At 64.0% G+C, this 16,283-nt stretch overlaps 1 protein-coding gene across 2 annotated transcripts in view; it reads right to left on the bottom strand.

Moving 5' to 3' along the window:
• Positions 1-245: 245 nt before the first annotated feature.
• FAM163B (family with sequence similarity 163 member B) overlaps positions 246-16,283 on the bottom strand; it is a 27,750-nt gene continuing 11,712 nt past the window's right edge. The window contains exons 1-3 of one of the 2 annotated variants that reach the window (XM_059412160.1): positions 7,505-7,736; positions 2,919-3,034; positions 246-2,369 (exon numbers count right to left, since the gene is read on the bottom strand). In XM_059412160.1, coding sequence (XP_059268143.1) covers positions 1,971-2,369; positions 2,919-3,011 — 492 coding nt within the window. In that variant the 5' untranslated portion in view covers positions 3,012-3,034; positions 7,505-7,736 and the 3' untranslated portion in view covers positions 246-1,970. Of the gene's footprint in view, positions 2,370-2,918; positions 3,035-7,504; positions 7,737-16,283 lie in introns of those variants that run through there. The other variant, XM_059412161.1, reaches the window with a different exon arrangement.

Genomic DNA, 16,283 nt, shown 5'->3' with positions numbered 1-16,283 from the left:
CCCAGAGACCACCCAGCCCGTCTCCTCTGCCCTGTGCTCCAGGACCTCAGAGTCTAGGCCAGGGGCTCCCAGCTCCGGCCCATAGACACGACTGCTCTGGGAAACACCCTGAGACGCGGCGTGCTGGGGCCGACCTCGGATGGGAGAGGCCAGGCCGTCTCCGCCCGGCACGGGGCTGCACGCCACCCCTTCCCAGGAAGTGCCGGGGAGGGCTCTGGGCTGGCCTGGAGTCCCGGGGGACTGAAGGTGGCGGCAGTGCGGTGGTGCTGGAGATGACTTTTATTGGTTTTCGCTTATCCCAGGGAGCACCCGCTCCCCGCAGGTCCCCTCAGTGCGGCTGCGTGAGCTCACACGGAGGGGTGCTTATCTCATTTCAAGAGGATCTATGAAACTACACAGAGACTAGAGACCAGAGAAGGAAAGAGGAACCCGGAACAGGACCGCTGCAGGGAGTGCCACCTCCCGGGGCTCGCCCCCCACCCCAGCCCACCCCCCAAGCAAATGCACAAAACAAAGTCATGGGGCCCCACAAAGGCGGGGAGCTTGGGCTGTGGGAAAGTTGGGGACGGATTCCACGGGTGTGTCCAGACTGAGGCAGGAGGAGAAAGGAAGAAGGAGAAATAATCCAGAAAGCTAAGAACAGTTCCGTCTTCCCCAGCTCTGCTCACGCCCGACCACTCCACCCTTTGGAGCCTCCGGCAAGAAGCAGGTGCTCAGGCTGCCCACAGCTCAGGGACCCTCAAAGATCAGTTTGCTTTTTAGGAAGGGGCTTAACTGGGGAGCTTGGCCTGTCTCCCAGCAGACAGGGGCGACCTGACCCTGGGGGCTCCGTGGCAGGCCCCAAGAGGACAGGGGGCTCTGGGGCCCTGCTGCAGAGCAGGAAAGGCTGCCTCTGGCTGGGTGGGGGAGCTGCGTTCCCCATGCCTGGGGCCCCTAGGTTTGGACCATTTTCCTGGGGTGGCCGTTGGGCATTGCTTCCCCAGCCGGAGGGAGCGAGCTGGAGGGTGGGCTCCCAGGGGGGACCCTGGCCCTGCTGGGAGGCTGGCGGTGAGTGGGCTCACTGGTCCTCCATGGACCGAGGGCAGGATCATGGGCCTTCCTCCCAGACCTCCCGCTGAGACACAGGGGCTGTGTGGGAGAGCTTGGGGTGTCTCCCCTGGGGACCAGAGCTTGAAGGGCCCCTGGAAGCTGAAACCCAGTGGGTGGGAGGGCCTGTCCCAGGCCTCACGGAGAGATCGGAGGGCTTTCAGGTCCTGATCCTTGCTCTGTCTGCTCAGCCCCCCGGAGCTTCGGACCTGGGCGCGTCCCGAAGGGTGCACGCTCCTGAGGGAGGTGGTCGGCTCGTGGCTTCTTCCTCCCTCTGGGCCTCTCTCTTTCACCAGAAAGCCAGCTGGGGCTGGGAGCGGCCCCTCCAGCTCTTTGAGGGCAGAGGGCCCGGCCCAAAGAGAGTCTCAGCAGCCCGGCACTGGGAGCCAGGGGTGCGTGCGTGCGGGGGAGGGAGGCGGAGGCGGCGGCCCCCTCCCAGGACAGGATACTTGGTCTGTACCTGCTTCCGGGCCAGTGGCATTGCGGCTGCCGCCTCCTTGTTGAATAGGTGGGAAGGCCCAGGGATCGGGGGACGGGGTCAGCTTCCCAGGCAGGGATGGCCCCATTCCGGGGCAGGGCAGCCTCACTGTCGGGAGCCTGATGTCTCTGCCCTGGAGCCCTGCCCTGTCCTGCGACCTGCTCACCCGGGAGCCTCGGCTCACCTGTGCCCGCCTGCCCCGGGCTCGCAGCCCCTGCCTCTGGTGGCCACCCGGGTGTTCACTGCGCCTCACCCCTGCCGTGAGCCACCAAGCTCCCCGGTGGCCCCCCGTGGTGACAGAGAGGTGCGGAGGGCTGGCCTGAGCCCTGGTCCCGGCCTGGGGCCAGGCCGGTGTGCCCCGGACACCCCACCATGGTCTGGGGAGCCGTGGGGCGGGCGGCGCGGCTCAGACGTCGGTGCTGACGCTGCGGCTGCGGGAGAAGGCCTCCCGCATGGCCGACAGGCGGCTGGGGTTGAGCGCCTGCAGCCCCCCAAAGCCCCCGGGGGACAGCTCCGCGTCCTCCTGGCCGACGCTCTGGTAGGCCACGCGCTCCCCGCCGTTGCGCACGCCCTCGTCCTCGGGCTCCTGCAGGAAGAAGGTGGGCGGCTCGTAGTGGGAGCAGCTGCGGCAGAGGGCGCGGGCCTGCGGGGTCTTCTGGCTGAAGGAGGTGCAGGCGGCCGGGTAGAGCGCCGGCCCGTTGGTCAGCACGAGGCTGCGGCTGCCGGGCGGCGGGGGCAGGTGCGACACGGCGAAGTCAGGCTCCTCCTCGTCCTCCTGCGGCTCCTCCTTCTTGCAGCAGTAATACTGCGGGCGGAGGCGGGTGAGCTCCGGCCCCCGCCCAGCCCCCACGCGGGGCGGCCACGCTGCGGGGAGCACGCTGCGGCCAGACCCCCCCCCCCCCCCCCCTCCGAACACGGCAGGAAGGACCTGGCTGGTTTCATCCCCGCAGGAGGCAGGGCAAGGGTCATCGCCATTTTGCTGGTGGGGAAACTGAGGCACAGAGGGCTCAGGCAGCCTGACGGTGGGTGCTGGGTTGGGCTGCCTTGCTCTGCACTCAGGGCTTCCCCTCCCCTTGGGGAGATGTGGAGGGCCCAGGGGCTCACCCGCGCTCCCCTGCTCGGCAGCTGCGTGCCCCTGGCGAAGTGCCTCACCCTCCCTAAGCCTCCTGGCCTCTCCTAGGTGAGGTGCCCCCGGTGGCCCCCATCCTGAGCCCCCAATCTGGGTCCCAGGCCAGGGCCGTCTGCTTTGCCCCTTCTGCAGGACCTGACCCTTCCCCTCTTCCCGGGCCCCAGCCCTCGTGGGTAGGGTGGGGGGCTCCCTCCTCACACCCCCCTCAGCGCCCGGGGGCAGTACCTGGAGCCGACAGTAGCACAGAACGGCGATGATGCAGAGCAGAATCACAGTCGCCAAGATGCCCCCAGTGATGACCACGGTCCCGGCTGTCATCCGCCCCCTTCTCCATCAACAGCCTGCAACACAGGCCACCGGCGCCCCTGGAGCACCCTCGCCAACTCGCGGCCGAAGCAGCCCTCCCCCCTTGGGGAGTCAGGGAGATGGGCTGAACGGGGGGGGGGACCTCGAAACCCCAGGGCATCCGCACGGGAGGGAGGGGCAGGAGGAGACCCAGGCCGGCTCTGCCCTCCCTCTCCGGGCCTGGCCTCCACACCTGGACGGGCCGAGGCTAGCCGCATGCCCCGGCCTGGCTCCCGGGGCTCCCAGAAGATTCCGGGAGGGCGGGCGCCCTCCGGCACTCGGCGTAGCACACTCTCAGGGAATGGCGCCCTTCCAGCACGGCTCTCCCGAGCTCACGCATTTTTAAATTCACCCAAACACAGTCAAGCCGAACATATGGTTTTGTAACCTTACATCTTCTCCCGCGACATGACTTCGAGGCATAGCCCATCCTGTGACATGACCGATCTGGTTTCTTATAAAAATTTTGTGTTGGGGTAAAACGCGTATTGCGGTGGTCCGAGAAAAGATATTCCAAGTAGATGTGTTTCAGTAAGCGCTGTTGTGGCTAAATGCTTAGAAGTGGGCTTTCTAGGCCAAAGGACAAGGCCCTTTGTAAACTCTCCGTCACGGCACAAGTCGCAGACACCCAAACAGGACGGACGTGCGTCCTTGGCCGCACTCCGGTTAGCTGTTCCGACCGTCCAGCCGGGCGCCGGCGAACCCGGTCTAGAACGAAAGCTCCCTGCGGGGAGCAGTCACGGACGCCGATTCTCACCAGGGCCTGGTCCGAGTTACAAAGGTTTGACGACGGCTTGCAACGTTCCGGGGTGGCGAGCAGGGCTCTCCCGCGAGCCGGCGGTCGCTAGCTCCTACACACCCTGCTCTAATTTGCCGTCGCCTCTCTGCAGGGGTATGGCGTGCGGTGGGGGCGAAGTTAAGGGTAGTACAGGAAATCCCAGAGCGCATCAGTTTAGTGCAAAGTCGGGCAGATAAAGACTTAAAAAAACAAAAATACCCGGTCTGTGTTCAGCTTCCCTCCATCAGCTCCAAAATGCCTTTCTACAGTGCGTTCAAATCAGGCTCCAGTCCCATTTGGCTTTTTTGACTCTAGAACACGTCCGTTCCCTCCCTCTCCTCGTCCACTCCCCGCCAGGTTGTTTATCAAAGAAACTGGGCCACTTCTCTGACCTGGAGCTGGCTGGGTCTCCTCCAGTGGCCATGGCCGTGGCCCTGTATTGCTGTTTTGTCCCTACACTGGCTTCCGGTCACATCATCTCCAGGGACTGAGACTCCGTCCCTCTCGTGGTCGTGTCAAGAATAACCAGTGGGTTCAGCTGCTGTGGGCCCAGCTCCTCCACCGGAAAGTTTCGCATCGGCCCCTCCACCTGGTTGAATTAACAGCCTGTGGGGTTGTCCCCGAGACCCATTATTTCATCAGGGACCGCAAAGAGTGACCTTTTGAATACTATGATTCCTTCTGCTTTTCTCAACTCTGGTCCCTCTCTAAGGAACTCTCCTCCCTAAGACCTACGTGGTTATCCTAAAACACAGTCTGCAGGGAAAGGCCCGGAAGTTCAGTTCTGTATCAGTTTTCACAACATGTTGGGTCCCCGAGAGCTGTGTGGTGGTTTCCTAATATCACTGTGATCTTGTGGATTTTTATATATTGAATGTACTTTTTGGGTGTTCAAAGGATCCCAGTGGGATTGTGGGTTTGGAGGCCCCTCCATGTTCACTCCTATGTCATTTGGATGGGACCCCCCCAATCCTTGATAATAGTTGACTTTTAGGCTTGTAGGTTCCAGCTCATCTTAACTTCGGGACCTACGGTTCCTCTGCCACAGCTGGGGTCTCTTAGTGGGAAGGGGTTTGTAGAGAACATAGTCTGAGCACTCGAGGTGTTAGCTGCCCCTGGGTTTTTATTGGTTCTAGGCTTTTTCAGATACCAGAGCCAGGGAAGGAATGGATACACACACACACACACACACACACACACACACACACACACACATATACATGTATACATATATATGTTTTAGGAAGAGGAAAATAAAACATAAGTCTATGTTGACCTTATTCCTTATTTATTTTGCCCTGCTATATACAATAATTTTGAAATAACATCACCAGTATTTTTACTAGCACGTCTACTGAATGCAACACGATACTTACTGTGTTCCCTTTTTTGTTCTTACCCCCAAGGGGTGGATGGTAAAAAGACTATCTCAAAGTCACTTGAAATAATTCCTAGGATGGCTTTTCCAACTCGATACTCAGACTCACTTATTCCAGTGAGTTCTTAGGTTTTTTCCCCTTAATCGATATAGTCTCTGCCTTGTAATGGTAAAGAACATTTGGGTCCAAAGTCAAAAGCATAAAACCAGGTGCATTCGGAGAGGTCACCCTTCCTGGCTGCCCCCTGATCTGTCCCAGAAGGAACAATTTTACTTAGTTCTAGGTTTACCACCCATGGCTTCTTTCTAAAAATACAAGCGAATATACCTTTCTTTCCTTCTCTTAAGCCAGAAGAGCATTCGGCAGATACTTCCCGCCCCTTCGCCGCCTCCCCAGGCCACCCATCCCTGCATGGACCACATGCGCCCTGGTCACACGGAGCACCCCCAGGGACCCCTGCGGAGCCTGGCTGCTTTTCTGGGCTCCGTCGTGCTCTGTAGCGTGGGGGAGCTGAGCTTCCTGAGCCAGGCTCTATGGGGCACCGTTCCCATTATTTCCTCCTTTTTACGGTCACAGGAACGTGCAACGAAGAGCTTTGTGGCGTGCGCGTTTCTAAAGTTTTTGGATAAACCTTGCCAAAGACTTGCTGGAATCTGGGCCCATTTTTCCCCCTTCCAGGAATGTGTGAGATTTGACATGGGATTTTCATTCGGAGACTCAAGATCTGAGCAGTTGGTGCATGGGAAGGGAGGGCCCGGGCCCCTGCCCCGGGGCAACCGTGGAGGGAGGGGTCCAGCAAGGGGGAAAGGGCAGGGGTTTCCCTGCAGACTCTCCGGTGAGCTGGGGAGGGGCCCAGCACCCCGTCCACAGATGGCGGGGAGCACAGCCCTGCACTGACGTGGAGAGTGGGCTGGGCTGGGAACCCAGACTCTGGACAGACAGACAGACAGTAAGGCAGATCTGGACAGACGCAAAGTGATGACACAACGAGACCCAGACTCACAGACAAACTCAGACAGAGGTGCGGACAGGGCCCAAGCCAGGAAGACAGAGTGCAGGCCACAGCAGACAAAGCAGGAGCCCCGGGGACCCCCGCACTCCTGGGCACCCTGCCAGGCAGCTCCCACCCGCCTTGGCCCCCCAGCGGGCGGAGGCCAGCTGGCCTGCTGGCCCTGCCAAGGGTGCAGGCCGACCTGGGGCCGGATCCAGGGAGCTGGGTGTGCAGGCGAGGCGGCTGGCGGGGGGAGGCTGTGTGGGGGCCAGGCCTGCTGTCCAGATGCATTTCATGCTTTTCCCTGAGGTGAGGCAAAGCAGAGCCGACAGCCGCTGGCCCGACTCCCCTGCACCCTGCCCTCCTCTGGGGCTCTCAGGGCACCACAGGCCTCCTCATCCTGGCCCCGAAGGGGCCAGGAAGCGGCAGGGGAATGGACCCCAGGCGGCCCTCCCTAGTGTCCATGGCGCCGTAGGAGGGCCGAGCAGGCCCTGGCACCCTGACTTTGCAGACATGAGGTAAGGTTCGGAGATGAGCGGCGCCATTTCCCGCGGCCCAGCCTAGCCCCAGCACCCCGCCCAGGTGGGCTGGGGCGCACCATTCCGGCCCACCACCCCGAATCCGGGGCCTCCCAAAGGGCCCTGGCCTCTGCACCGTCCTGCCCAGCACTTGCCAGGTGGGACCCCCGGGAGACCCCGCGGGTGTGGTGGTTCCCACACCCACACGTTTGAAGATGAGCAAACCAGGGCTGCCGGGGGCCAGCGCTAGTCGTTCCGGGGCCCGGGCGGAGGTCAGACCGGCCGCAGCATCACGTTTTGGGGCTGAGCCGGGCCCCCATTGCACCCCACCGTGCGAAGCCCTGCAGCCCGCGGGTTTCCGGGCGCTACCCAGCCCCGCTCTCCTCTCCAAGCCTGGTCCTCGGCCGTGTGTTTGTATCCCGCCTGCCCGCCCTCTGGCCGTGACTCGCCGGGGTCGCCGTGGACGTGTGTCCCAGGCTGAGCCAGTCCTTCTCTCTCCCCCAAGAAACGGGCCAGGGACCCAGCCCTGCCCTGTCCCTGCCGGTCATCCAACCCAAGGCAGAGAGACAGGTGCCCTCAGCCACGCACGCAGGCCACCCGAGGAGCTGGCCCTGGCTGGGGGGAGCGGAAGCGCGCGGTGCCCAGAGACGGCCTGGCCACGGCCCCGACCGGCAGAAGTGCGACTCCGTCCCCGCATGCGCACAGTGACTCTCTGTGTGACCGTGTCACCTTGCCTAAGTTTCTGTTCTTTATGTCCCAGAAGATGATTTCGCTCCTGCTTGGTCATTGAGGGCACTTACTCAGCTCGCAAGAGTCAAGAGACGCCGCGCAGGGATCGAAGCTCTGCTGGGCAGTCCAGCGTCCCCAGGCCCCGGCACCCCGCAGACACCCTACAGCCAGCCTGGCTCCCCCCTGCTAGTTGTGCCTCCGTTCTCGCCTGGCCCGGCGGTGACGTCAAAGGTCCCACCAGGGCCGGCGTCCTGCGCCCGGATCGCTACCGGTAACACACGTGTCCCTCCCCAGCTCTAACTGCTCTGTCAGGTCCGGGAGGACGTTGGGGGAGTGGCCGTGGTGGCCACAGGGCCCCTCTCCAGCATCTGAGATCCCGGAGGCCCCTTGCTCGGCCTGGCTCTCGGGGTCCCTCCAGCGGCAAGCAGCCTGCTGGCGTGATGGGAAGGGTGCCGACCCAGGCCGGGCGCCCAGGGCTGTCAGCAGCCACGGCTCCAACACCAGGGCCACGTCCAGCTGGAGCGTCTCCGTCTCGCTCTGCAGATACACGCATGCCGAGGGCAGCAACATCCGCGGCGGGCGCCAGTCCCGGCCAGCAGACGCGCACACGGCTGGCGGGTCTGCCTCAGCCCGCGCCTGTCATCCGTCCACAGCTAACTCCAAACACCCCCTCTGAGGGACATGGCCTCCCTCGGGCCCACCCTCCTGCCACCCTCTGTCCTGGTGGTGTCCATCCCCAGGACGCCCTTCCAAGACCCAGAGCATGCTGCCACCTCCTCCAGGAAGTCTTCTTGAATTTCTCAATCCTGGGAGTGCCAGGGCTGGGATGTCCCACTCCTCTACTTCGTGGTGGAGGCTGGGGACAGGGAGGCCGAGGCCAGCGACGGGGAGCGGGTGTGGCTCATCCATGACCTCACACGTGCGTCAGTGGAAGAAGGGCTGTCAGACACGTGCTTCTCCGACACCATGGGGACGAGCCCGAGAAGCCCTCATCCTGCCCAACACGGGGGTGGAGGCAAGTGAGGAAAGTCCTGCCATGTACTTGCTGGTCACCCTGGGTCAGAGGCCCTGGGCCTCAGTTTCCTTATCCTGTAATGAGGGTATGCCCGGGTTTAGAGACCAATTTCTGCAGCTCTGGACGTGAAACATCTAAGTTTGTGTCTCTAACCAGCCCAGCCTGCCGGGGGCTGGGGCGATGGACACGCAGGGCAGGCGCTGAGGATTGCGAAGGTAAAACAGCGTCAGCCATGGATCGGGGCCGTACAGCAAGACGGCATCCCCCCGGGCGGGCAGAGCAGAGAGCTGTGGGCTCATCGGGTGATGCTTCCCCGGGAGCCTGGAGGAGATCAGGCTGCCCCGGTGGCCCCTGGGCACCTCTGTCCTGAGCATGGCAATGCTGAGGGCCCAGGAGACCAATGGAGAGCTCTGGGGGTCAGGGCTGCTGACAGGTGGCCTGCCCTGGGGTGACCCCAGGGGGCTCCCTGGAAGGAGGGGCTGGCTGGGCTGCCGGAGGAAGGGGATGGCTGTGGTGGTGGTGGGGGGTGGCGGATAGCAAAGCAAAGGCGGAGCAGAGAGGTGCTGGCAGACCCAGGGCCAGCCTGGTGGACTTCCTCCCCTGAAGTCTTCACCACCCTGCCGGCAGAGACGGTTTGGCTGGGATCGCGCTGAATTGTTCATCTGCCCCTTGGGACCATAAATGGTTTTAAAGCTTTATAAACAGCTTTGCTTCCCTGTCCCCACCCTCGGTTTTTACAGGGACCGGCTGTGAGATGGGGCCCGCCTGTGTGCCCCCGCCCCCACCCCTGGCGTCTGGGGAGGGGGCTGGGCCGGAGAGCCAGCGGCTTTAGGAGCTCTGGTTGTCTCCGGAGCAGGAAGACCCGATGGGCTGGTGTCAGGGCTGGTTTGCAGGAAACACCTGGTGGCCCAGCCAGACGCCAGCCTCCACCTGCCTCCCCCCACGGAACCCCCTCCCCACAACCACCTTCCTCTGGCAGAAGACCCCCGGGCGGCTGCCATCTGGACCACACGTCCTGCACCAAGTTTCAGACTCCTGTTTTCCTGTTCCTCTCGCCCCGTCCCCCTGCCAACTCCCCCCACCCCCCAGCCCCAACCCATGCAGGGTCATGAAAGCTTCTGTCCACTGCATTCACCTTAGATGCCCGGTGCTCCTTTAGGAGCCAAAGAGAAGCCGAGCCCGGCACCCTTGAGCCCCAGCCGGGCCTCTGGCTCTTCTCCACCAGCGACTTCCAAACCCACCAGGTACCAGAACGTGGGGGCGCCCGGGACACACGTGGATGCCCGGGCCTCCCTGAGTCTGTAGGGGGCCCTTGGCATCGGCTTGTGGGACCAGCAGCCCTTCCAGCCAAGCGATGAGGTCGCCACTCGCTTCCAGATGGGGAAACTGAGGCCGGGGGAGCCCAGCAGAGGGTCCTGCCTCCCTGTAGGCCTCGCCCCGTCCCGCTGTCTCGTCAAGGGCTTATGGAGCGCCGGCCCGCCTTTTCCTGCACAAACACGTCTGTCTGGTTACAAAAGCGCTCCTGCTACCTGGAAGCCCAGGGGCCCCGTGGTCCTGCGCGAGAGCGGCCGCCGAGTTCCTGTCTAGACCTCCTCCACATTTGTTCCTAATTTCACGCTCCGCGGGCTCCCGGGTTCCTGTGTTTGGTAATGAATAGACGGGGCAGTTCTCAGCAGCTCTGCGGCTGGTCTCAGAGATACTCTCCAGAGCCTGGCTTGGCTGGGCCGGGTCGGGCTGGCGGCGGGGCCTGGAGGCCTGGAGGCCTGGAGGGGTGCTTCCCCAGACCACAGCCCAGCTGGTGCCGGGCCCAGAGAATATCCATGTGGTGGGGGGGTGGGCACGGGGTGGGGGTTGCCTAGAGCCACCATGCGCGGCTGGGGAGTGGGTGCCCTGGGCTGGCCTGCCACACGACGTGGGCACCTTGAAGGACTGCCATGAGGGGCACAAGGCACTGGCCATATCTGGGGTCCACAGGCTTCCAGAAGTTGTCCCTGCTGGAGAGCCCCCCACCAGGGTCAGCACTGGGGAGCAGGACCTTGCCTGGGGTTCCTGGTCTGTCCCCACCACCCAGCCCAGAGCGCACAGCAGGTGCTCAATGCTCAGAGGAACTTTGAGTGAGCGCAGGGGGGTGGTGAGTGGGCCGGGGGGTGGTGGTGAGGGGGTGAGGGGGGCTGGGAGCTCTCGGGGAATGAGGGGAACTTCCAGGACAGACCCAGGCAGAGCCAGGAGCCCTGGGCAGTGGGACGAGGCGGGAGACCCATCCAGCTCCTTCTTCCCCTCGACGCCCCCCCCCCCACCGCACGGCTGCCCCACCGCGCTCCCCAGGCCACGTGGGAAGCGGGGAGCACATGCATCTCTTTGCAAAGTGACCCCACGCACACAGTCCGGGGGCAGACCGCTGCTGGAGAAACGAAGCCTCCCCCTGAGCAGCGACGTCTGGTCCCTGTGTCCCATCCGGGCGTCCCCGGATGCTGCTGAGGCTGCAGAGGCGAGGCCGTGTGCTGCAGGGAGAGCACTGAGTGGCCACCCCAGGCCCTGGGTGGCTCAGGGGCCTGAGCCGCGGCCAGGAATCTGGAGGGAGTTGCTCCGGGGGGCCGCACTGGCACCGGCCAGGCGCTCAGCCTCCCCACTGCCTGGGAAAGAGGGCACCCCCAGCCTGGGGGCCTTCCTGCCTCCTCTGGCACGGTCCCCAGGCAGTCACTATCTCCTTCCTCAGGAACCTTTGGGAAGGCCCTCCTGGCCTCTGTCATGGAGCCCTGCCAAAGCCACCCAGATCCTCCTGGTCCTTTGGGGTACCTTTGGGGCATGCAAACCTGCCAGGTGGAAGCCTGGGGCCCTTTCATGAGCTAGGCTATCACACTCACAGCCTCCAGAGCCTGATCAAGATTAACAAGTCCGAGCTGTCCCGTTCCCGTTGGTCCCAGAGCCCCCACCTTAGCACAGTGTCCTGCCGGGCCAGAGGAGGGGACACTCGGGGTGCATGGGGGGTCCTATGGGGATCAGGCTCAGGGGCATATGTTGCTGTCCCCTCTCTGTGCAGAGGAGGCTTACCCAGAGTCACCCTGGACATCTGGCACAGAACCAGGGTTGGGCACAGGTCAGCGGCCCTGAACTGCCTCCTTGGGCCCCAGAGTAGTTGGGGGTGGTGGGGGGAGGAGGCAAGGCACCCACTGTCTGATGCTGAGCTCCGCCAGGTCCGGCCCTGGGGTCCCAGCCACCCCCAGACCTCTCCTGCCTGACCTCCCGTGGTCTGGAAGACATACGTGCGTCTGTGCCAATCGATGCTCACGGTTCGGGCCCAAGCAACTCCAGCGCAGCAAAGACATTGGCCCGTCAGCAGAGAGGCTGCCCAGGGGTCCCCTCCGCCCATGCTGCCCTGCTGGGCTTCCTCAACCTGTCTGGACAGGCCACCGCTTCCCTCAGGTACCCACATGAGAAAGAAGCACATGGTCCCGTCCTGTGCCTGGCGGGACGCGACCCTCTGCGCCAACATCTCAGTCCCTCACAGTCCGGGCAGGTTCACCCTCACCCCGTTTTACAGACCAGGACACAGAGCCAGAGCCATGCACAGGGGTCACGTGGTTCGGAGTGGGGGAGCAGGGGGTAAACCTGGCTGTGCTGCCCCAAAGCTGGTGTCTTGTCGTTCCCTCCTCCTGGCTGCCCCCTCCAGCTTGCCCAAAGGTGGGAGGGTCAGGACAGGCTGCGTTCACTCCTTGCCCCACTGAACTCCGAGCACCGTGAAGGCAAGACCCCGGTTGGCCACGTGTCCCTCGCCCTGTCACCAGGGGTCAGCACAGCGCGAGGATACAGCGAGGGCTCCGAGATAAGTGGGATTGGAATAGGGTTGGGTCCGGGGGCAAGTCCCCACTGACCAGGCTCTGAACTTGGGAAGGCAGGGGTGGGGTCTCGCCACGGCGGCCCCTGCCTCCCGCACCTGCCTGCCCCCCACCCCTGTGTCTCCCGGGCAGGTGGGAAGGGTGAGCCTCTGCTCCGCTGTTGCTGGGCTGCCTTTTTCTCTCCTTTAACAGTAACAGTGGGTAGAACCTGGGTTTGCAAAACCCCTTCTGCTGGTTGACTTAAACGTCGCTTTCTGCTTTCAGCTCCTCGTCCGAGCACAGAGCGCGGCTCCTGGGCCAGGTCAGAGCGTGGGAGGCGCAGGGACGGGCCCGGCCGGGACTTCCATTTATTAAACACACGCCGCGTCCCAGCGCTGAGCAGAAGGCACTGCCTCGAAGTGTCCCTTAACCCTCACAGGCACTCACCGCCCAGGCCCCATGCGTGTCCCCATGCGAAGACAGGGACGCGGAGACACAGAGATCACGGTGCGCCGGGGTCTGGACCCGAGGATGAAGCACGGGCAGGATCTGATTCCAGGCCTTTGCCCATTCCTGCGGCCCGGCTCCTGCGGTCTGATGAAACCCTAATGACATTTGGGAAAACCCTCGTGGCCTCAGCCCGGCAGAACGGAGCAAGCGGGGCTCGGGGATGCTCCGCTGGGCTGCACCTGTCCCACGGGACCCCTGCAGGCCGCCGGCCGTACCCCTGGGCGGCACAGCTGCCCAGAGCAAGGAAGCAGACACCCGGGCAGGGCCCAACAGCGGGTCCCCGGTGTATGGGCCTTTCTGCCGGAGGCCTACTGGCTCCACGCCCCGCGGCTGCTGTCCCGGGGGAGGGACAGTGACCTGTGGGAACACCCCAGAGACTGGGGATCGCTAAGGCACCCGGGGGGGGGCAGTCAACCACACCGAAGGAAGCAGTCATTGTATCCCTGACCCCGGCGTCATCTAGTACGTGTCGGAGGCCGACCCTCACCGTTGAGGACTCCTGTCTGCTGGAGCAGCACCTGTGGGTTTGGGGCAAGAGAGGACCCTGGACCTTTCGGTCACCGTGCAGACCTGCTGGGACCCCGAGAGAGGCCCCAGCTCTGAGCTTCTCTTGCCCCCTCTCCTGCCTCAAGGCAGAGGCTCAGCCTGGGTCCCCCGTGGCAAGGGCTCCAAGAAGCGCAGGGCCCAGTCGCCGGGGGGTCCTGGCTGGCCCTCCGAGGACTAGTGCAAGGGCCTCGGCCCTGCCGGGGCTTCGGGGTCTCCCTGCTCGGTGAGGGAGGGTGCGGTGGGGCGGGACAGCATCGCCCACGGCTCCCAGCACCGGACACTCTCGGCTCTGGCCCCTGCCCCCTCCATTCCTCGTTTAGGACGGGATGCTCGGCCTTGGGCCGCTGCGACATGCACCCCCCTTCAGCCCAGCTCCCCGCCAAGCGCCAGCCCCCTCGGGGGCCCCAGCAAATCGGAGATCTTCACCTGGGTCGCACCCACCGTCACCGGGGGGCTCAGCACCACTGGGTTCCCCTGGAAGGTACGGCTCAGAGCCCCGGGTGTGTCAGGGGCCGCGGAGCACAGGTGGGGCAGCCGTCCTCCATGATGAACCCCGCCCGCCCCAGAGAGCAAGTCTGGACCGGATGTCCCCAGTTCCTCTGAATAAAGCCCACACTCGGCTGGGCCAGCCCCGACCCCCACCTTGGCCTCAGGATGGGGACCGCGCCATGGATACATATGCTGGTCCCAGGTCTGTCCCTACCCTATGGTCTCTAGGCTTGGGACGCCCCCGGGACCACTGCTCACTGCCTCCCAGGTGGCTAAGAACTTCTGGTCCTTTGGGACCGCGCTCCGGTCCTGCCTTCTGCAGGAAGCTTTTGCTCCCTCTTCCATAGGCCTGGCCCGTCTTCTGCATCGAGCTCGGTGAGGGATACGCCACTGGCCTCCCCTTGACGCGCGGGCCCTGGCGAGCAGCAGGAACTGCATATGTGCCTGTGGAGTGAGTCACCAGCCAAGACCGCGCTCCTGGGAGCTGAACGCCGGGGCAAGGGGGGAGGGGACATTGGGGCCGTGGGTGAATTTCGGGGGAGAAGCCCAAACCAGCTATGGAGGGGCTCCTGTGTAGGGACAAGGGGAGCCTGGAGACTGCAGAGACCCTGACACCATTAGTTTCTGCCCCCTGCTCTGGCTGTGTGCCCCGGGGGAAAGCCCGCGGCTCCTGGAGAGCTGAGAACGCTGACACCTGCGTTTGCGGCACTGGGTAGGGGAAGGCGCGCCTCACCCCATTCAGGCCTCCTCCTCATCCTTGGGGTTCACAGATGAGAGAACGGGGGTCATGGACACGGTGTCCCCGGCCCAAGGGCACCTGCGCACGGCTGGTGGGAGGCAGAACTGGGGGTCGGGTCTGGTCGTGGGGGGCTTTTTCAGAAAGGCTGGCTGCCTTGGGCATCTCAAGGGTCGGACAAGCAACTGGTCCATCACTGGCAGCCGTAGGGGTCCTGCAGCCCTTGGCCCCTGCCCCTGCAGGGGCGATGGGTATCTGCAAGCAGTTCAGGGCAGAGCATCAGCAATCAGGAGGGCTTCCAGGAGGAGGCAGGGTGTGGGGTGGGGAGCCAGCTCCCTGTCACAGAGAGCCCAGCTCTCATAGAACAGAAAACCGACTTCTCTGACCCCAGCTTCTGCCCTCCAACCTGGCAGCCTGCGGACCATCAGCTCCTGAACCTGCCTCCGGGCCTATAACTCCTTCCCTCAGACGCTCAGTGTCACCCGGGAAGCTGGTGAGCCCAGAAGCCCGGCCCCGGCCAGACCTACGGATCAGGAGCCCGGGCTTTAATGAGGGCCCCAGGGCAGCGACAGACTGACCCCAGGCTGTACATCAGGACCACCCGGGCAGCCCACCGCCCAGTCCCAACTGAGCCCAAATATGGGAGCATCCCCGGGGGTGGCCCAGGACCAGGTCTGTTGGGTCAGGAAGGCGGACACCCGTGAATGCCCTGAGCCACCTGACATGCTAGGAGCGCTGCCCCCCAGGGGCCCGGGCAGCACTGGGAGTGCCCCCTCCCCGGGAGCCCAGGAGGGGCTGGGCCCTGATGCAGGCTCCCCCGCGTGGCCCTCCCTGGTCTAGGAGCTCCGGGTAGCTGTCTCCATTCTGTGGGGCTGGACACCCCCATCACGGCGAAGCCCTGTTCTGCGGCCCAGGTAAGACCCCCGGCTCCGCTTGACCGACCTCCCTCAAGTCCTGCCCCGTGGCTCCAGAGACACCTGCCGCCTCCATCATGCCCTCTGGCGCCCCCTCACCCAGGCCGCCCTCTGCATCTCATCTGAGCCCCGTGGCTGACGCCGTCTGTTCTGTTAGGGAGCCCTCGCCACTGCCACCCGAGGCCCGGCTCGGATGCCTCCTCCTCCAGGCAGCCTGCACTCATGCCAGTGGGGCGGGCCTCTCCCACTGGTGTGAATCCGGACTCTCCTCCTTCGTGGCAGGGTCTCTCGTCTTTAAAACCGGACGTTCACGCGGGTCTCCAGCCCCACGTCCTCGCTCTCCCTCAGCCCCGTTCTGGATCCGCTGACGTCCGGCTGTGCCAAGCGCGGCAGTGACCGGGACCAGGGAGCAAGACTGTCAGGACAGATGTGCACACGTGACCCGGAGCTTTAAATGCTGCCGGGGTCCGCAGGGGACGGCGGCTTTGATGGAGCCCGCACCGACCTGCTGTCCTTTTCTCTCTGTTCGGAAGCCCGTGGCTTCTCTGTTCTCAGGCTGCGGGCTCTGGGGCCCAGGTGCCTCAGCACCCAGCTCAGGGTCGGGAGAGCCCGGGGCACTTTGAAGAGTCTACTAACAGGTATTATCTTGATGATTTTTTAACGAGACAAGGCCCCACACGCAGACGGCGCTGGGTTATCTTCCTGCTGTGTCTCAGAGCCGTGGTTTTCCTCTGCGGGCACCCCCACGCTCCAGCCAAGTAGCCCCCCCAGAACCCACGCCTGCGCATGACTCTCCTGGTCCAGGCCCCAAACATCTGGGTGTTC

Source organism: Mustela nigripes, chromosome 9, assembly GCF_022355385.1.
Source record: "Mustela nigripes isolate SB6536 chromosome 9, MUSNIG.SB6536, whole genome shotgun sequence".
Classification (NCBI taxonomy): Eukaryota; Metazoa; Chordata; class Mammalia; order Carnivora; family Mustelidae; genus Mustela; species Mustela nigripes.
This window is presented reverse-complemented; position numbering and strand designations above follow the sequence as displayed.